Source organism: Giraffa tippelskirchi, chromosome 8, assembly GCF_054371585.1.
Source record: "Giraffa tippelskirchi isolate mGirTip1 chromosome 8, T2T-mGirTip1v1.2.pri, whole genome shotgun sequence".
Classification (NCBI taxonomy): domain Eukaryota; kingdom Metazoa; phylum Chordata; class Mammalia; order Artiodactyla; family Giraffidae; genus Giraffa; species Giraffa tippelskirchi.
In genome coordinates, this window is record NC_137282.1 from 126,513,752 (window position 1) to 126,535,221 (window position 21,470).

The 21,470-nt window shown below is 44.0% G+C and overlaps 1 protein-coding gene, 1 long non-coding RNA gene and 1 pseudogene across 2 annotated transcripts in view; 2 read left to right on the top strand and 1 right to left on the bottom strand.

Moving 5' to 3' along the window:
* Nucleotides 1-5,033, bottom strand: part of SRPK1 (SRSF protein kinase 1) — a 64,434-nt gene extending 59,401 nt beyond the window's left edge. Inside the window, 2 exon segments of the mRNA XM_081520203.1 lie at nucleotides 4,322-4,890; nucleotides 4,892-5,033. Of these exon segments, the coding sequence (XP_081376329.1) occupies nucleotides 4,322-4,890; nucleotides 4,892-4,924 (602 nt within the window). The 5' untranslated portion in view covers nucleotides 4,925-5,033.
* The window catches only part of LOC145517537 (uncharacterized), a 42,724-nt gene continuing 24,904 nt past the window's right edge, over nucleotides 3,651-21,470 (top strand). The window contains exons 1-2 of the long non-coding RNA XR_014062106.1: nucleotides 3,651-3,966; nucleotides 19,287-19,496. This is a non-coding gene — a long non-coding RNA (uncharacterized LOC145517537). The remainder of the gene's footprint in view (nucleotides 3,967-19,286; nucleotides 19,497-21,470) is intronic.
* LOC145517079 (suppressor of cytokine signaling 5-like) lies at nucleotides 14,559-18,220 on the top strand (annotated as a pseudogene).

The window sequence follows — 21,470 nt, forward strand, 5'->3', positions numbered from 1 at the left end:
GTTGACAATTACCTTTGAAAATTTCAAAAAGCAAAGAAAACACACTATAAATGCAATCTGAAAGGCTATCAAGTTGAGAGAAATACAAACCTGCCACATAACAAAAGTTATATTCGTATCAAGTAGTTCCTAAGATTCAGAAAAGAATCAACATCCAACATAAAAATGGGCAAAAGATAGTAGCTGGCCAATGATATCCTCCAAATGGTCAACTTTGTTAGTAATAAAAGAAATTAAGATATCGCATAGATTACCAGTTTTGAGAAACTTTTTCAAGTGATACCGCCCAGTCCTGAGGCTAAGCGGAGCTGGGAGAACACTCCTGTTCTAACGCTCCACCTGCAGCCGTCCTCCTTCACATGTCACCTTATTGTTGCGGCTCCCTTCACCCTACTTAAAACTGCACACCCATCCCGGCTTCTCAACCCCTCTTATCTTCCTCTATTTCCCACCTTATCACTTAACATACTATGTAATTTACTCACGATGTGTATTGTTTATTCTTTGTATTCTCTCATTAAAATAAACTGCTTGTAAGTGTTTAAGAACAGGAGCTGGTTAACTTTTTCTGGAAAAAACTTTGACAACATGAACTTAAAATTTTTAAAATGTACACACTAGTAGTATCACTTCTAAGAATTTACCCTAAGGAAATACTCACTGATGGGAGCAATGGTAATCCAGAAGCTGTTCATCTTAGCTGCCAATTAACAGCCTACAGTGGAATGTTTAAAACGATGTGAAATACTTAAATGTCATGAAAAATGTTCCTGGTAATGTTAACTAGGGAAAAATATATTCAATAATTCTATTTTTCTCTTAAAAAGTATATGCATGTTTATTAATAGGAACTAAAATAAATTATGGTCCACCCATTTGATAGAATGCTAAATGAAGTTACTGTCTAGCGTCTTGATATGGAACCATTCCTAAGATGATGAAAAAGGCAGACCTTTAAAAAAAAATGGTAATCCTGCACTATATGGAACTGGGGCAGAACCAATTTTCAAGGTACATTGTTAAAACATAAAACACATCCAATACCATTTAATTAAAAAAAAAAAAACTGTTTCAAGTTTATGTACTCGACCCTTTACTGGATAAAAATGTTGAAATTGTTTTTCAAAGTATTGTCCCTTCTGAGTTTTCAATTACACTTTTGGAAAATTAAGAAATACAACCTCCTCCCCTCTGACTCCATATATGAGTGCTAAAATGAGCAAAAGTACTTCTCCAGCTCAAAAAATTTTACTACCAAATTTATACTAACTCCATAAAGTTCTTTAACTGCAAATACAGTGTAAATTACTGTCCAAACTAACTTCCTAAGCTACGTAATAATCAGCTATGAAATCTATTCTGGAATTATATGATTCTGTGGAATAGAAACATATATTTCTATATAATATATATATGTATATCTATATATGTTTCTATTCCATACAATTTCAAATGCAGATGTAAATCACATTAAATTATAAAATTATAATAAACAAAGGCACACAGCTTTTGATATACACACTGAAAACTGAACGCTCAAAGGGAGATAGAACACTATCCTTTACAAAGAGACATATCCAGGGGCAATGAATGTGCACCTCAACCCCAAGGCACCCTGAGGTCCCTTATTCAAAAGCCTCTGTTCACTTGGCCTCTACCATAATTGTCCTCAGATACACCAAAAGGAATTGTCACTGGGAGATATACCAGAACTTTGGAGCATGTCAGATCTGGGTTAGAATCCTAGCTTCAAGTTTTCTAGGTGGGTAATCTGGTGAATCTCAATTTCCTTATCTGTAAATAAAATAGAGACTGTCACCAACTAGTTAACATCAGTAAATGAGAGTACAATGTGTGAAAAAGTGAAATGGAGAAGGAATTCCCCAAATAAGACAACTAAAGGTCCCCAAGTCAGATCTTTCAGCAGAGTTAAAAGAACAGAAAGGAAACAAATCCTAAAGAGCACTGAACTGCAAGATAGGAACGCTGGATTCCAGTTTTGCCACTGCTACAAACAGGTGCAGCTCCCTGGGCATATTCTCTGAAGTATGTAGATTGCAATATTTAGATCCACAACATAAAGAGACTAAAAATCCTTTCCACCTGTACCACACTAGGACTAAATTACTAGGATGTCATTTACTGTTTTACATGAAAAATTTCTAAAATTATTCATTTAAATGCTTTTTTTTAAACTTCAGGTCCTGATCAGTTTTCATTATGACGGAGCTACCAGTTGTAGACTGTTTCCCTAACTAACTAATCCAAGGTCCAAAGACTAAATTATGGCATGCTTTTTCTCAGACTTTCTCCCTGACTAATCTGGTAACCAGCAGCCTGCCTTTGCAAAATGACTGGAAATCAGGAGTGCAATCAGAAGTCATGGAATAGAGTCAGGTTACCTGAGTCAAATGGGGCTTGCTTGAACTTCTGACACAGTTCTCTAACCAAGCTAATTAATTAGACATCTCGGGTACTTAAAAGGAGGCTTAGAGAAACCTGCCCCCGCCAAATCAAAATATTAATTAAAATAAAAAAAATAAAGCACTTCTGAAACTACAAGTAATAAATGGGGGGTGGCTCAAGGAATCAAGGTTGTACAGTAACTGCTAATTATATGTAGTATTCACTTGTTTTTGTGCAAGTAACTCTAAGTTACCCACAGTGGCGAATGGAGGAGTAACAGATAACCCAAAATACATACACTCAGCTTTACGAATAAAACATATGGTCTAAATAGATAATCCAAAGTAATGAATATCTGGTTAAAAATAAAGTATACGATCACCTCTAGTATATTTACCTCCCAAATTATAGGCTGATTCAGGCTAATATCAAGGTTAATTTCCTTATGGAGAAAACAAAGAAGAATTCTAAATAATACAGTAGGTAATAAAATCACCACCTCCTTACATCAGCAGAAAACATATTGGTTTATAACACATTCATATCAGCTCCAGAGATGAGGAACAAAACACACACACACAGTAACATTTAAATTCCCACTGGACCGGAGAACCAGGTTAGCTCCTTGTTGCTTCTATTAAACCTATCTGAGTAAAAACTGGTTTTTGAATCATCCATATACGGATAATCAAGAGGCAAATCAAATACATACACAAACATATATAAACTCATTTAAATACACTGGTTACCAAGCACTTCACAAAATAAAAAATTTCTTAAGAAAATTGACTGAAACGAAGCAAGAGGTGAGTTCGTCTACTTTAGCTCTATTGATAGAAGTCATTATTTGCTCTCCTGAAACATCAGGTAGCCGCCAAAATCAATACACATACATACACACATGCACACATACCTGGATCTTGTATTATCATTCAGAAAGGAAACTTAGGGAAGCCTCGGAAATGAGTTTCATCAGCTCAGAAAGACGTAGATGGTGTACAACTCCAAGTAGACCCAAGTAAATGGAAAAGTGTCAAGAAAATAATGCATTTTTTTCCAAGGCCCTGCCCTCTGCAATTAAACCTGAGTGTAAGATAAAAGTTCTTCAGACTAAGCCTCACTTGCAGAAGCCCTCTACTGGGCGTTTCTATGAAGCTCTGACCAACTTTTGTGTTTCCCACAATAGCGCTAAACCACGATTATGCATCCTGCTGATAAAAACGGGCCTGTGGTACTGAACAAACAATGCCAGAATCCGTAACAGCGCTGGCTAAACAACTTCCCCGCCACTGCTGCGATGCCCACTCCAGAAGGCCTCTGCATTCAGCGCAAGACAAGCAGCAACCGAAACCGGCTGCAGACCAGGGGGCTGCCTGCACACCGCGAGGAAGGCGAAGCGCCTGCAGACTCAGGAAGTTACCTAACCCAGGGGTGGAAGCTCCTGTCCTCTATAAAAGGGAGCGTGTAGGCTGGCAGACCGAAAGACGGAAAATTCATCCAAGAACTCCCTGGCCGCCTACCCGGCACACGTAGGAGGCAAGTTAAGACGCTGCGAAGCAGGTATGGAAAGAGCAGAGTTCACAAACTGATCATGATCCAACAGCTCGGTACGGAGGCCCAAACTCGGGGAGCCGGTGCCTCCTCCTGCAGTTGGGAAGGTAATGGCCCGGGCTGCTCCGGTCCTCCACCAATAGCCCTTTTCCAGCAGGCGCCGGGCTGCTCAGAACCAGACCTTTAGCAACCGAAGCTCCCTCCCACATGGTTCCAGGGGCGCAACCCTCCACGGCCGCCCCGAGGCCATGTGGCCGGGGCCGCCCGGGTGCCCCAGACCCCGTGAAGGTTCCAGGCGTGAAACCGGAGGAGAGGAAGTGCGGGGGTTGACCCAGAGAACGGGATGTTGGGGTGCGAGACTCACTTCCTCTGGGCTTTGTCCTTCTTGGCCTTGGTCCTTTTCTTTCGGGCCTGGAGCGCAAGCACTGCAGGAGAGAGGGATGGATGAAGGGCGAATGGGGAGGAAAGGAGGCGACCTAGGTGAGGGTGGAGACCCAGCAGGGGTGCGAGGCCCGGGGGCCCGGCCTGCCTGAGGGGCGGCTCCGGGCCGAGGGCCGCGGCGCCGGCTGGGCGGCCGCTCGGGGGTCTGGCGGCCCACGGGGCGCAAAGCAGCGCCCAGGCGGGGCGCGCCGGAGGGGGCTCGGGCCGGGTCAGGGAGCTGGCGAGCAGCGGTCGGCCTCGCCGGGCGAGGGCCGGGCCCTGGAGCGGCCCCAAGTCGCGGGCCGGCCTGGAGGGGAACAAGGGGCCACGACTGCCGGCGCGGAAGGACGCCCGAGCTGAGGGGCGCGGACCCGCAGCCCAGAGGCGGGGGGTGAGGGGCGGCGCCACCTCAGTGGCGGGGTGCCGCACGCCCGGGGACCGGACGGCGGCGGTTAGGCGAAGCTCCCGGCGGTGACCCGGGCCTCGCCCCCGGGGCCGTTGCCCCTCGTGGCGGGAGGCCACTCCACCGCTCACCTTTCCGCTCCATGGCGAGACCGGTAACAGCCAGGCGCCTGCGCACTTGAGTGGCGGTGACTCCCGCTCCCGCCTCGGCCCCAAACCCAGCCCGCGCCCGCCCCGCCCCGCCCCCCGGCGCCGCCCCCGGCGCCGCCCCGCCCCCCGGCGCCCGCCCCGCCCACGACGGCGCGCGCCTGCGCGCTGAGCGCGGAGCCTACCACCTGCTCGCGAGGAGGGGAGGGAGTGAAGAACAGGGGAGGAAGGGAGGGGAAGAACGCCGAGGGTGAGCGCGCGCGGGGTGTTTGAGAAGCAAGCCTGGAAGCCTCGCAGTATGAGCTTTGTTCTGTTCGCCGGGCGGTCGCCCCCTGAGGAGTGGCGAACAGAGTGGCCTAGAGGGTTCCCTGCGTGCTGAGTCAGAGCTCCGTAGCCGACTGTTACCTGCCTTGGTTTCCTGGTCTGTAAAAGGGAATAATCAGGTGTGTCCCAGTCCCTCCACTGCGCTATTTTGAGGGCCAGTTGAGAAACTCTGTGGGGAAAATTGAGGGAGAAATTACAAGAAAGAAAAAGGGGTAGGAGCAACACAAGGACTGGAAGGAAGGAACCTGTGACTTTTTCGTTACTTAAAAAGCAAAGACTTTAAAAGTGAGTTTTCTCGTAAAATTTCAAAGTTAAATGAAGATTGTTAAAGAAAGGAAGCGGGAGAATAAAACTTAGTGTTTTCTTATTTTACCACTTTATCAACTTTTCAGTACAGGTACACGCAGTTGTCTTTATAGAATAGTTTTATACTTTTCTAAGTGCATTGTCTCATTTGATGTTCACGACACCTTAAAGGCAAGATAGTTATTACTTCCACTACACAAATAAGCTAACTTGGAGGGGATATGTACTCAGGACCTTGGTGTCCTGACACAGTGATCAGTCATCAAATACTTGTTGTATAGCAGGATTAGAAAAGTTTTTCTGTAAAGGGCCATGTAGTAAACTTAAAGGCTTGGGGATCATAAGATCTGTTAACTATTCAGCTCTGCCACTAGAGCTCAAAAGCTTCTCAGTGCTCAAAACAAGCCTTATTTATGGTCCCTGAAACTTGAATTTCATGTAATTTTCCAGTATCATGAAATACCATTTTTCTGTTGATCTTTTCCCATGATTTCAACCATTCTTGGTCCGGGCCTTAGTGTGCCAACTCCTTTGTAAAGTACTACAGCAGGACAGGTGGAAGCCTGCAGATCCTTGCTCTTCTAGAAGTTAGACTCTAGTGGGGAAGACCGAGAAGTAATTAATGAACTGAGAAGGGAAGATGAAAGTACAATAATGCTGCACAGGTCAAGCATGGGGGCTTGGGCAGGATTTTATTGAGCAAAGTAGGTCATTAAGTCCAGCCAGGGAGGAGACAGCTTTTGTGCTGGGTCTTGGGAAATGTGTAGGATTTCCAGAGGTGGAGGAGATGTCACACATTCCTGAATGAGAAAATCAGTTGAGCAAAAAGACACAGGCTTGGACACCTACAGGCGGGACTGAGGCTGGTAATGACTGAAGAGGTGAAGTAGAACGTGAGGCTGGAAATGTAGGTTTGGCAAATTTGAAATTTAGATAATTAATATCTGTTGCAGGGAACCTGAATGATAGCATTTCTAGGCAGATTGCAAAAGAGGACAGCGCCTGTTGGCCAAGGAAAACTACAACCCAGTTTCCTCTGAGTTCTATCCTTGAAAACAAAAGGAGATTTGGGGCAGACAGTGAAACCCTGGAGTCTGAGGATTCTGCCTGCTCAGGATTTAGAAAAGACAGGAGAGTGCTGGTGGCTCAGGAAAAGTCCCAGAATGGGGAATTACTTCCCACAGAAAGTAAACTCTATGGGAGTTGGAGTGCTGCTTGGGTTTTCCTTGGTGTATCCTCACTAACAAACACTTATTAGGGTGTCTGACACTTACTAGGTGCTCAAATATTTGTCTAGTCCTAGAATAAATGATGTGGGAATTCCCTGGTTGTCCAGCAGATAAGACTCCAAGCTCTAATTGCCAAGGTCCCAGGTTAGATCCCAGGTCAGAGAACTAAAAATCCCACAAGCCACAGGGCATGGCCAAAAGAAAAAAAATGATGTGCAGTTTATGAGAAGGGTCTGAATGAGGGGGACAGTCGGAGAGCTGTGGTAAAACCCAAATAGGTTAGTGCAGATCCATCAAAAAGGAATGTGTAGCTTGGCATGAATCAGTCACACGTATTCTGACCCTGAGTGACTGTTGCTTCTCTCTCTTAAGAGCTTACCAGTCCTCTGTTTAATAACTCATTTGAGAATTTTTCCAGAGTCAATGTCAAGTTTATGGGACTGAGTTCCCAGAATTGACCATTTCTTCTTTTTCTTTCATCTGTTTTCCCCCATACTCCCAGCATGCTTCAGTTCTTCACACTTTTTCTACAGTTTCTATACTTGTTCACATAAGCCAGCTTGCTTGGTTTTTTCCCCTATCCTAAGACCTATACCTTTTTTTATGCTTCTTGCTTTAAATGTAACCTTAAAAATCACCCCCCGCCCCATTTCACAAGGCTTAATCTATTTTGGATTTTACCCTTCCAGAAGTTATTCTTAAAAGTGGTGGCCATTCTTTGGTATTTATTCTCAATTACATGGATACTTCTCTCCCACAACTGTTTTTCTGCAAGTTCTTTTAAAAGTAGAGTTATTCAGAGAACATAAATCGTTGTGGTTTTGTTGCTTATGGGCAGTGTGAGAATATAATTTCTGCAAAGATCCCATTCCTTGTGAGCTAATTTATTTTTTAAGACCATCCTGGATCTTCTCGAATGCTTCTTTGGAATTTTGAAATATGAGCACCTAAGTGTAGCATACTTATTTCATCACACTCAAGATTCCCTGGCTTGATTACCACGAACTCTCAAAGTTTTGGTCTGAATTAAATCCAAAGTATCACTTCCCCTTATGGCTTTCCCTGTGTCCTGGGAGATGAAACGGACAACAGAAGAAGAAAGGGAGAATAAAACAGATGCTTTATTTGAATAAGATTCCCAGTAGACATCCGCATGGTTGGAGAACCCCAGCAGAACTTTCTCTTGCCTTCGTGATAGTTTTGTGAAGTATATTGGGAAAATATAATTACATTGTAGGCTTGAATATCAGGAAACACGGCACTGTCAACAGAGTAATTGGAGAGAATTGAATAAAGGGATTGAGAGGCTTAAGGGAAACCAGGTAGGGATGGTGAGGCAACCAGGGACTAGCAACTGTGGGAGTGTTTACCAGCCTAGGCCTGAAGAAACAAGGGGTGGAGGTGTTACCAGAACCCAATGAGGGCTTGTATTAGTTTGCTAGGGTTACCTTAACAAAGTACCATAGGGACTTCCCTGGTGGTCCAGTGGCTAAGACTCTGCACTTCTATGCAGGGGGCACAGGTTCGATCTCTAGTAGGGGAACTCAGATCCCACATGCCATGAGGCCATAAAAAAGGTATTACAGACCAGGTGGCTTCAACAACCGATATGTATTGTCTCACAACTCTAGAGGCTAGAAGTCTGAAATCAAGGTGTCAGCAAGATTGGTTACTTCTGAAAACTATGAGGGAAGGATTTGTCCTCTTTCCTTGGCTTGTGGGTGACTTCCTGTTCCATGTCTCTTCAGGTCATCTTCTCTTTATGTGTGTCTTGATTTATGTACAGATTTCCCCTTTTCATAAGGGCATCAGCCATATTGGATTAGGACCCATTCTCAAGAGCTCATTTTAACTTGATTACCTCTGTAAAGACCCTATCTCCAAAAGGTCACCTTCTGAGGTCCTGGGGGATAGGATACCAATATGTCTTTGGGGAGGGGGTACAATTCAGCCCATAACAGAGCTGTAGTGGTAAGAAAGCACTGCCTGAATACAGCTGTGCCCTTTGATAAAGGGATATAACCATCACTTTGTGTGTGTGCCAAGTTGCTTCAGTTGTGTCTGACTGTGTGACCCTATGGACTGTAGCCCACCAGGCTCCTCTGTCCATGTGATTCTCCACTGAAGAATACTGGAGTAGGTTGCCATGCCCTCCTCCAGGGGATCTTCCTGACCCAGGGATTGAACATGCGTCTCTTATGTCTCCTATGTTGACAGGCAGATTCTTTTACACTGGGGCTACTGGGGAAGCCCCAGTTGTCACCCAGCAGGGAAATTAATACCCAGCTTCTTTCTCTAATCGTCTTCTCTGGCTAGTGCCTCCTATTCACAAAACCCAACTGGAAGTTAGAAGACAGGGGTGCCTGGGTGATACAGTCCATGCAAGCCAGCCTCCCAGGGCCCAGAGCAGGGTGAAGAGGGCAGAGGGTGAGTCTGGAAGGGCAAACAGAATATCCAGCATAGCCTGTCTGGGCAGTCAGTAGGCTCCACCCAAAACAGACCGCAGTTTCCAAGTCAGCCTCTTGGGCTCCCTGGTTCCTAGAGAGGCTTGAGAGCTGAAGTTGCTTGGAGATATAAACCCTTTTCTGGCTTTGTTCTATAAAAGCTTCCCTGGTGGCTCAGCTGGTAAAGAATCTGCCTGCCAAGCAGAAGATGCAAGTTCGATCCCTGGGTTGGGAAGATCCCCTGGAGACGGGAAAGGCTACCCACTCCAGTATTCTGGCCTGGAGAATTCCAAGGATCGTATAGTCCATGGAGTTGCAAAGAGTCGGACAGGACTAAGCACTTTCAGTTTTGAGACTTCTCTGGCAGTCCAGTGGTTAAGACTGCGCTGCCAACGCAGGCAACACAAGTTTGATCCCTGCTTGGGTAACTAAGAGGCTGTGTAGTGCAACCAAAAAATTTAAAAAAAAATCTTAAACTTCACAAGGAAATTGTGCTGGACTGAAGAGTTGAGGGGAGTAGGTAGAGGAAATATAAGAATAAAAGCCTTGGCTTGGTGGGGTGGGAAACTCTTCCCTCCTCTTGGATGGCCTCCTCTGGCCATGGCATGAAGGTTGGGGGTGCGGGTTCTCTAGCAAGGAGGAGGTTGCAGAGAATGGTGGTTCTGGAGGCAGGTAGAGCCCCTTCTCTGCTCCCTGGAGGTGCTCTAGGGAGGCAGTAGGGTGTTACAAACTGACCTAAGCTGATCAGGTCCAACTCTAAGTTCTTTATACTTGGTAATGAACTTCTACCAGACACGTCTGAGTGATGAGTGAGGATTTGTCTGCCCCACATCCTCACTCCCGGGATATAAAGGAAGCGAGTTTTGACTAAAATCTGCCACACGCATTTGTTAACCGTCACTGGCAGGCAGGCACAGAACAGCTCCTATGACCTGTGTATGTTCTTCGAGGTCTCTGCCCTTTTGGAGGCCCTGACTGCAGGTTTAATTTCTAAAGTTTGGCAATCTTGGGGCCAAAATAAACAGTTTAGGAAACACATAAAAATGGGCAACATGATTTAGACATTTGAGTTTTGATTTCTACCTGCTATGCAATGTCAGATCTGTTTTTCTTTCCCTTCTTTCAAATCCTTTCCACCAGGCCCACCCTCAGGACAAGCATTTATCGAGTACCCGCTGCAGCCCAGGCGTGAGACTAAGGGCATCAAGAAGCAGAGAAGAATAAACCGTAGACCTTGCCTAATAGGACTTAATAGTTAATTCTTTAAAAAAATTTTTTTGGGGGGGTATAGTTGACTTACAATGTTGTGTCAGTTTCAGGTATACAGCTAAGTGAGCCGTTTATACATATACAGATATCTGCTAATCCTTATATAGTAATGATTGTTTCCTGACACTGTTGTCCCTCATCCCTCAAACAACTCTATGTGGTCAATACTATTATCATCGTCTGTGTTTGACAGATAAGGAAGCTGAGGTACAACCAAAGTCACACAAACTATATAGTAAGAGGCAGAGTTTTGAATTGGAGCAGCCAGGCTCTCAAATTCCTGCTCTTCACCACACACCATATTATAAATACAGTAGATCCATGAAGTACCACGGGAGCACAAAAAAAGAGAGGCCCTCTCGGCTCAGGATTTGAGGAGGGGTAAGGAGAGAGACATCTCCTGAATGAGATGACACTGTACAGCATTGGAGAGCATCGAATAGATGTCAGCTGGGAACAGAAGGGAGGAATGAAGCCCCACATGGTATGTGGGGGAACCGTAAACAGCTTAGCATCGCTGGAGTATAAAGTGCAAGGGGAAAGGTGGGAGGTAGTTTGCTCCACAAAGGCTGATCAGGCCCTTTCTTTATGCAGGCACTGTGTTTGGTGCTGGGGGGTATAGCAGGGAGCTTAGAGCTTCTAAGGAACTTGAGCTTGAGCTTTCCAACATTTTACTTCCTTGGACTTCCCTGGTGACTCAGTGGTAAAGAATCCACCTACCAATGCAAGGGACTCGGGTTCAACCCCTGGTCCAGGAAGATTCCACATACCTCAGAGAAACTAAGCTCGTGGCACAGCAACTAGATTAAGCCCATGCACAGCATTGAAGACCCAGCACAGCCCCCAAAACAAAAACACTTTGTTTCCTTCCTCACTAAAATAACTTTTTGAAATTATCCTGTGCAGCACACTCAACAAACTAGAAATAGAAGAGAACGTCCTCAAACCTGATAAAGGCTGAGGGAAAAACCCACGGCTGTCAGCATGTTTAATGATGAAAGACTGAAAGCTTTCTCCCTAAGATCAGGAAGGAGAAAAGGATGCCCACTCTCACCACTGGTATTCAGTCATGTGCTGAAGGTTCTAGCCAGGGTCGCTAGACAAGAAAATTATATAAAAGGCATACAAACTGGAAAGGAAATTGACAGTTTAAAAGTGTTACATCACAGTTTTGAATGCCATTCAGCAGAATTTAAATACAATAGCAATTTGATGCCCATCATCATACACTTTTATATGTTAAAAAAAATCATTTTGTTAATTATAAAAAAATTTACATTACCTCCTTCTCTCCTTGAACTTGTATTTCTAATTCATTTTACTCTCACAGAAGTTCATCCTCAGGTAGACAACTTTATGCTTAAAAGTCTTGTATTGGGACTTCCCTGGTGGTCCTGTGGCTAAGACTCCACTTTCCCAATACAGGGCCCCGAGTTCAATCCCTGGTAAAGGAACTAGACCCTGCATGCTGCAACTAAAAGTTTAAATGCCACAACTGAAAAAAAAAAAAGATCCTGGATGCCACAACAAAGATTCAAGTGCCACAACTAAGACCTGGCAAAGTCAAATAAATTTTAAGAAAAAGTCTTGCTCATCCTGTCGTCCTTCACCACATAAATGTGCATTAACATTGTAATTTAGTTTGCAAAGACATTTCCTAAGATCGTGGTCCTCTAAAAACTCTCTTACCTATCATTGTGAATATTACTGCATGATGAATCAAAATAACATACAGGATCATTTTGTGACAGATGAAATTTTGTTGCATATATATACATCAGTGCAAAGGTAGGTGATGTTTCTTAATGAGGCCTGCATCATTCTATTTTTTTTTTGGTAATGGGTGAGAAAACTTGGTCACATAAAATAAAAATTTTTATATATGGGACTAGAAAGGGTTTGGCACAGCAATATAATTTTTAAAATTTCTTTCCAAATTTGCCAAAAATCACATGGTAATCATCAAAATTTATATTCATGGCCATCAACAGACAATTCCAAGAGGTCCTTATTCAGTTTTGTTGAAAGCAGGTAATTGGAAACCATCTGACTTGCAAAAAGATGTGTTATCCAGTCATTAAAGTTATTTACTGTCTCAATCCAAACAGCAGTATTTCAACGTATTCCTTCATTTGGACCCTTGAGAGGTTTATACACCCTCAGCCAGTGTACCTGAGCATTTTTGGGGGGAGGGAGAGGCCTTTTTGTTTGTTTTGATTGCCTCACTGCTCCTTGGAATGACAATGACTTTTGTTCACTGCTGTGTCTCCAGGGCCTAAAAGAAAAGTGTCAGATATATAGTAGGTGCTCAGTAAATTATCTACAGGAATGTTATGAAAAAGGTATCTTTTGATATAGTTCATGGGGTTCTCACGGAAAGAGTACTGGAGTGGTTTGCCATTCCCTCCTCTAGTAATCATGTATGGATGTGAGAATTGGACCATAAAGAAAGCTGAGCGCCGAAGAGTTGATGTTTTCGAACTGTGGTGTTGGAGAAGACTCTCGAGAGTCCCTTGAACAGCAAGGAGATCAAACCAGTTAATCCTAAAGGAAATCAAGCCTGAATATTAGGACTGATGCTGAAGCTGAAGCTTCAATACTTGGGCCACCTGATGCGAACAGCTGACTCACTGGAAAAGACCCTGATGCTGGGAAAGATTGAGGGTGGGAGAAGAGGGTGAGAGAGGGCAAGATGGTTGGATGGCATCACCGATTCAATGGACATGAGTTTGAGCAAGCTCTGGGAAATGGTGAGGGACAGGGAGGCCTGGTGTGCTGCAGTCCATGAGGTCTCAAAGAGTCAGACGTGACTTGGTGACTGACAACAACAACAACATGAAAGAGTGTGAAAACCATGGGTGTCTGGGTGTGTGTACAGTGGGGCGAGGGCAGGGGGTGTGCGGGGACAGGGAGAAGAGGCAGAGACACAGAGGCACTCAGTGTACTGATGTGCATTTTTCAGTTTAAAGGTATCAAGAAGCCACCTTTCCCCAAATAGAAGCAGCACTGAGTAAAGAGAAGGCCTGGGAATTCCTTGGCGATTCAGTCCCTTCAGGGACTTGGTGCCCTCATGTCAGAGGCCCGTGTTTGATTCCTGGTGGGGGAAGTAAGACCTCAAAAGCCAAGTGATAAAATGAAAAGAAAAAAAGAAGCCTCATCTTTGGCATCTCACTTGGGTTTGAATTTTGGCTTTGACATTGAATAGCTATGACTTTGGGCAAACTCTTGGTCTTATTGTCTTACTCTGGATAAAAAGAATAACTGTTCCTCTCAGGGAGCGGCATTGGAGGAAATGACAGTTAAATATGGTATTACCTGTCAAGTACCTGCAGCATTGCATGCACTCAGTCAATAGGCATCTTCCTTCATTTGGACTTATTCTGAACCTTCACTGCCGCAGATGTTAAGCAGCAGACAAGATGGTAGAGTTGAGGCTTCAGCTGGAGTCCAGGGCAGGGGGACCTCCTGTACTCAATTTCCTCATCTAGGAAACGGGGGTCATAACAGCCCTGCCTCATAGGGTTGTTGTGCAGAATAATGTGTTAACTTTTGCAAAGTGCTTAGAACAGAACCTGACACATAATAAAGGGTTAATAAATGAGTGCTACCTGGGAGAGAAGGTTCACCCTGGATCATAGCAGAGTGGAAGAGTGGGGACCATCTGAGTTGCCCTGTCTTTATTTTTTTAATTTTGATATTTTATTTGGCCACACTGGGTCTTCGCTGTGGCATTTGGGATCTTTGATTTTAATTGTGGCATGCAAACTCTTAGTTCCGGCCTGTGGGGATCTATTTCCGTGATCAGGGATCGAACCCAAGCCCCCTGCATTGAGAGTCTGGAGTCTTAGCCACTAGACCACCAGGGAAGTCCCTCCCACATACTGTTAATCAGAATGTTTCAGAGTCAGGTTCTACGGAGGAACGAACACCAGTGGGGCAAGCAGTGAGTATAGCAGGTTAAGGGCACCATGCATATCTGTGGCCACAAGAACAGCATACTTCCTTCAAGGTTCCCGCTGCTCCAAAGCCCTGCCTGCTCTTGGTCACAATCTTATAATCAATGGGTAAAGTGGGGGAAATATGGAATAACTTCCAGTCCAGGTGTCAGAATCTCTTCAGCCATTTGAAAGAGGAAGCTGGAGTGAAAATGTGGGCCTAAGCTCCAACAGATGCTTGTCTGTCAAAGAGGAAAAAATCAGTATAGGAGACACTTCTCAGCCACAGAGCAGTCCCTGAAGAGGAAATGTTGCCTTACAATGCGGATTAAGCCTTTCAAAGAATTCTTCAAGGAGAAACCAAAACTGTGCCACTGAAACTCCTCAGGTTGTTGAAATAGCATTGAGACGGATAATAATTCATGTGTCACAACAGGAACAAGACTTGCAAGAGGAGATTTCTGCTACTGGCCTGCTCCATAGGATACGTTCTGCAGAAAACTTGGTGGAGGGAATTTCCTGGCAGTCCAGGGGTTAGGACTCAGTGCTCTCATGGCCGGGGTCTGGGGTCAATCCCTGGTTGGGGAACTAAGATCCCGCAATTCTCATGGCAAAAATAAATAAATAAAAAGGTCTAGTGGTACTCAAAGTGGACTTCAAAAGAGAGAGGGGCAAAATGGCATAAGCTCTGTACATGATATGAACATCATTTCCAGCAGCACCATAGGAGGTCACTCTGAGACAGAAGTTTCAGGATACTGTGGGCTGGGGTTTTCCCATGAGGACTTACTAACAGCTGAATCTCCTCTTTTCTAATAAAAGAAAAACGTACCTTTCTGGATTAACGCTTGAGAAATGTAGAAATGTCCTTTTCCTGCCGGCTCAGGTTTAACCCCCAAATGGACTTTGAGTAAACAGCACATTCCTCGAACTTCCCGGGTGGTCCAGTGACTAAGACTCTGGGCTCCCAATGCAGGGGGTCCAGGTTAGATCCCTGTTTGGGGAACTAGATCCCACATGCTGCAGCTGAGACCCAGTGCAGCCAAATAAACAATTAATTTTAAAATAAAAAACCCAGCATATTCCTGTGAGCCCACATTCAGCATTTTTTGATGCATTTGCTCCATCCTTGGCTTCTACAGAAGATGAAGAGGATAACCTTAGAGGGAGAAGGCAGCTTAGTATTGAAAAAGAGGTTGATCCCCTTCCCAATGCACAAATACATACATTTTAAGACCTTTCACAGGTTAATTTGTTATATAAACGGGACCCAGAGTCAGCTCCCAGAGTGACTGAAATAAATCAGAACGATTCTGCAATTTCACAAGCTAAGTGTGACTCAGAAGAGGATACAACCACCCAGTGTTTTACAAACACGTAGGCAGAGGCAACGTCGGGTATTAGTATCTGGAGACAGCCATGCCCATGTTTGCAGTTAGGGAGCTTGGGATAAACAGAGTTGATTACATCAATAAATAGGCTGATTATATACACTGCTCTCATGCCTGATTTGCTTCAGATTACAGGCAGTCCTTGTCACTAGTGAGTGATGGGCCATTTCGAAGCAGAAGCTGTTCTTGAAGAGAAACCCACAGGCCCATTTTTGCTCAGGGGCTCTATGAAGAGTTCTCTTCTCTGTGAGCCTCCATCGTGACAACAGATCCCTGCCTGCTTGAATTGAACAGTGGAATCCCAACTTTAGTTTTAATGCTCACGACCCTTACAGGATTCACTGTAACAGGACTTTTGATGAAGATCCCAGTTTCTTGCATGGTTTTGAACTGTATCAGCAAATAGGACATTTTCTTTAAGGCTGCAATATATCTGCCGTGCAGTCATCTGCAGGTGCACCACAAATCGTGGAACTGATGGGCTCCCTTACTTACCCTCAGTGTTACAGGGTTTTTATTTATTTATTTATATTTATATTTATTTGGCTGAGTCAGGTCTTAGTTGTAGCATGTGGGATCTTCGGTCTTCGTTGTGGAATGCAGGATTTTTAGTTGTGGCATGTGGGATCTAGTTTCCTGACCAGGTGCTCTGTATTAGGAGTGCAGAGTCTTAGCCAATGGACCATCAGGAAAGTCCCCTACAGGGTGTTTTTTTTTTTTTAAGTGTTATTATAAACAAAGAGTTCGCTGGCTAGAATGAGAAACAGTCAAGGCCAAGTAAACTCTCTCATCCCCAAAGGGCATTACTTAGATCTACTTTTATGAGCATCGAACAGTACAGCTACACAAGCACACAAATCCATGTTAGGCTTCTTTTGTACAGTTAGTGAGCTTAGTGTTAGTACCTGTCGCACGTGATTGGCTGTTACTTAGATAAACGTGGTGCCTATGGAGACAACAGAGGATAGAGCTACAGGTGTTCAGGAAGGCTTCACAAATATTTAGCTGATTTAGTTAATAGTCAGTTTTTAATAGGCTTCCCAGGTGTCACTAGTAGTACAGAACCTGCCTGCCAATGCAGGAAACTCAAGAGACCTGGGATCAATCCCTGGGTCAGGAAGATCCCCTGGAGGAGGGCATGGCAACCTCCTCCAGTATTCTTGCCCGGGGAATCCCATGGACAGAGGAACCTGGCGGGCCATATACTCTGTAGGGTCACAAAGAGTTGGACACAACTGAAGTGATTTAGCACACATGCGTGCAAGTTTTTAATGGCTGCTGTAATTGAGTGAGCCAACTCTGAGGCATTTGCTATGAAGAATTCCATTCTTACTGAAGAACAAATTATTAACATTGGATGAATATTACAACAGTGTGACTAATGTTTGAAATTTTTCTAAGAATTTTTCTATAAACTTTCAAAAGTAGCAATGTTTGTAGTTACTATAAATCAAGCTTTGGAAGCTCCCCCAAAATAAAGACTGCTTTCCTTTTAGAAAAAAAACGCTTATTTCTGGCACAAGGGCATAGTGCATTTAAGTGTTGCTGTAGTTTATACTCAGTCTCCTACTCGCTTTCATAAAAGTTACTGTTAAGTAAACCAGATTTCTGTCAACTCCGTGGCATTTCCTTAACTTTATGACATTGAAGGATACTGGAAACAAACTTGTGGGCCTGGAGCTGCCTAGAGGGCTGAGGCCAGGTGGGAGCATCCGGCAGAGTTCGAGGTTGTTTATCTTAGTCCTTGAGAACAAGAAATGCATGCTGGGATGAGGGTATTTTAGATTTAATCAGAGCACCCATGAATTTGGTAAAGTTTTAGAGTTCTATAACTTTGGGAGGGAAGAATCCTTTTATAATATGACAACTCCATGCTTTCTAGTAAAACAAAAGAAACACTCCAGAATACTCACAGGATTTATCTCTAGGGAATGAAAGTACAGGAGATTTCTTCCCCCCTCAGTTCAGTTCAGTTTAGTGACTCAGTCGTGTCCGATTCTTTGTGACCCCATGAACTGCAGCACGCCAGGCCTCCCTGTCCATCACCAACCCCCGGAGTCCACCCAAACCCATGTCCATTGAGTCAGTGATGCCATCCAACCATCTCATCCTCTATCATCCCCTTCTCCTCCCGCCTTCAATCTTTCCCAGCATCAGGGTCATTTCAAATGAGTCAGCTCTTTGCATCAGGTGGCCAAAGTATTGGAGTTTCAGCTTCAACATCAGTCCTTCCAATGAACACCCAGGACTGATCTCCTTGAGGATGGACTGGTTGGATCTCCTTGCAGTCCAAGGGACTTTCAAGAGTCTTCTCCAACACCACAGTTCAAAAGCACAGTCCAAAAGTTCTTCCTCTCTACTCCCTGCTTTTTCTGTATTTTACAGATTTTCATTAACGAGTATTATTCTTACAATGAAAAACTGTATTTTGAGGACTTCCCTGGAGGTCCAGTGGTTAGGATTCCACGTTTCCATCGCTGGGGCTGGGGTTCATTCCTTGGTTGGGAATTAGGATCCTGCATGTTGTGTGATGTGGCCAGAAAAAAACACAAAAAGCTATATTTCGCAGAGCTGGACACAACTGAGTGACTTTCACTTCAAAACTATATCACAAGCTCAAAAAGTCTCCATCAGCAGATTTTTAAGATAAGACAAAATTAATTCAAGCATGAGGTTCCTTTGATTTTGTTAAGTCCAATATTCAAAGCAGTATTCAGAGAGTTTTTAGAAAGACTTTGTCCCAGTTTGGGGGAATAATTTAGCCCTATACAAATGATGCTCTAGCCTCACCTAACAATGCATACAAGTCATACCTGAAGTGACCAAACTGTTTCCCAGAACAAAACTCGAGATTTTTCTCGGTGCCCACCCCAACCGGACACTAGCTCCACAGTAGATGTAGCACCCCTGCTCATCCTTGGTCCATCGAGAATCTCGGGTTTATCCCACTTAGTCTCAATTGAGCCCAGCTCAGGTGTCATTTCTTCTCCGTGGTTTTCTCTGACTCATTTTCTTTCTAACCCTTCCTGTCATCTATATTTCCATACCTCTCGTTATTATCATCTTTTTATTTAGGAGGCATGACACTCCCTCCCCACCTGGCCTGTTTGTAAGCTTAGGAGCTTCTTGAGGGGAGACATCATATTTTATTCATTCTTTTATCCTCATGCTTCTCATAGTGTGGTGGATTAAAAATGGCCATAAATTATTTCCCCTACAAGAAGTGGAGTAGATGGGACTTCCCTGGCAGTCCAGTGGTTAAGACTTTGCCTTCTAATGAAGGAGGTGTGGATTTGATCCCTGATTGGGGAGCTAGGATCCCACATGCCTTTCAGCCAAAAAACCAAAACATAAAACAGAAGTGATATTGTAATAAATTAAAGACTTTTAAAACAATTAGTAGAGTGTGTTTGCCCTCACACTGAATCAAGGCTGGCCTTGTCACTTTACTTTGATTAGCAGAATGTGGTGGATGACACGCTGCCTTGAGCCACCGTGTGAAGTCCAGGTATCCTTCTGGAGAAATCTTGCGGAGAGAGAGATCACTGCCTGGCCAGTCTCCAGCTCTTCCCGCCATCTCAGCAGAGACACCACAACTTGTGAGCAAAGCCATCTTCAATTTCTAGCCCCAGGTGGATCTCTAGATGACTACAGCCTCATGAATGGGCCCAGGTAAACCCAGCCCAGATTGCAGGATTGTGAGCGAATATATGACTATTGTTTAAGCCACTAAATTTTGGGTCCATTGTTATGCAGTCATAGATTATGGAAACATGGAGTATTTGGGATACCGTGAGTCTTCCAATAAGTATGTGTTTAATTAAATTTAATTGTAGGAGCTGGGATGGGTAAAATTAGTCTAGATGACCCTCATGGTCCTTTTTAGCACTGAGATTCTATGATCGCAAGATTATTATGCCACCATGGATTATGGATTTTGCCATTACTTCCTGTATTTCTAGTGATAAAGGAGAATTGAATCTAGATGCAGTATAGTTAAGTCCTTGGGCATGTTAGTCCATTTGGGCTGCTATGACAAATTACAATAGAATGAGTGGCTTATAAATAACAGGAATTTATTTCTCACAGTTTTGGAGACTGGGAAGTCCAAGATCAAAGTGCTGGCAGGTTAGGTGTCTGATGGGAACCCACTTCCTAGCTCATAGATGGCTGTCTCCTTGCTGTGTTCTCATATACTGGGAGGAGGAATCGCTCTGAGGCCTCTTTTATAAGGCCAGTAATCCCATTAATAATTATAAGGGTGACCTAATTACCTCCCAAAGGCCCCATCTCCTAATACCATTATCTTGGGGATTAGGATTTCAACATATGAATTTGGGACAAAACATTTAGACCATAGCATTCCCTCTCTGGCTCCCCAAACTTCATGACCTTCTCACATAGCAGCAACTCAAAGGTCTAAGTGCAAAGTCTCATCTAAATATCATCTAAATAAGATATGGGTAAGAACAAGTTACAATCCATTGGGCTTTGTGATGTTTAATGGATTTAGAGACAGCTACCTAGTTCAGTTCAGTTCAGTCACTCAGTCGTGTCCGACTCTTTGCAACCCCATGAACCGCAGCACGCCAGGCCTCCCTGTCCATCACCAACTCCCGGAGTCCACCCAAACCCATGTCCATTGAGTCGGTGATGCCATCCAACCATCTCATCCTCTGTCATCCCCTTCTCCTCTTGCCCTCAATCTTTCTCAGCATCAGTGTCTTTTCAAATGAGTCAGCTCTTCGCATTAGGTGGCCAAAGTATTGGAGTTTCAGCTTCAACATCAGTCCTTCCAATGAACACCCAAGACTGAGCTCCTTTAGGATGGACTGGTTGGATCTCCTTGCTGTCCAAGGGACTCTCCAGAGTCTTCTCCAACACCACAGTTCAAAAGCATCAATTCTTCAGCACTCAGCTTTCTTTATAGTCCAACTCTCACATCCATACACGACCACTGGAAAAACTATAGCCTTGACTAGATGGACCTTTGTTGGCAAAGTAATGTCTCTGCTTTTTAATATGCTGTCTAGGTTGGTCATAACTTTTCTTCCAAGGAGTAAGCATCTTTTAATTTCATGGCTGCAAGTCACCATCTGCAGTGATTTTGGAGCCCAGAAAAATAAAAGTCAGCCACTGTTTCCACTGTTTCCCCATCTATTTGCCATGAAGTGATGGGACCGGATGCCATGATCTTAGTTTTCTGAATGTTGAGCTTTAAGCCAACTTTTCCACTCTCCTCTTGCACTTTCATCAAGAGGCTCTTTAGTTCTTCTTCGCTTTCTGCCATAAGGGTGGTGTCATCTGCATATCCGAGGTTATTGATATTTCTCCCAGCAATCTTGATTCCAGCTTGTGCTTCTTCCAGCCCAGTGTTTCTCATGATGTACTCTGCATATAAGCTATATATAAGCTACCTAGGGCCACCTATTTTGACCAATTTTTTTTCCCAAGCCTACTTTTCTACAGTTCTATTGATTCCATTTAGTTTTTAATATGTATTAATATAAATCATACCCCTATAATCCATTTACTGTAGAACATAGCCACTTTGAGGTCTTTTTTTTTCAGTGAAATTGAAAAAGTCGCTCAGTCATGTCCAACTCTTTGTGACCCCATGGACTATACAGTCCATGGAATTCTCCA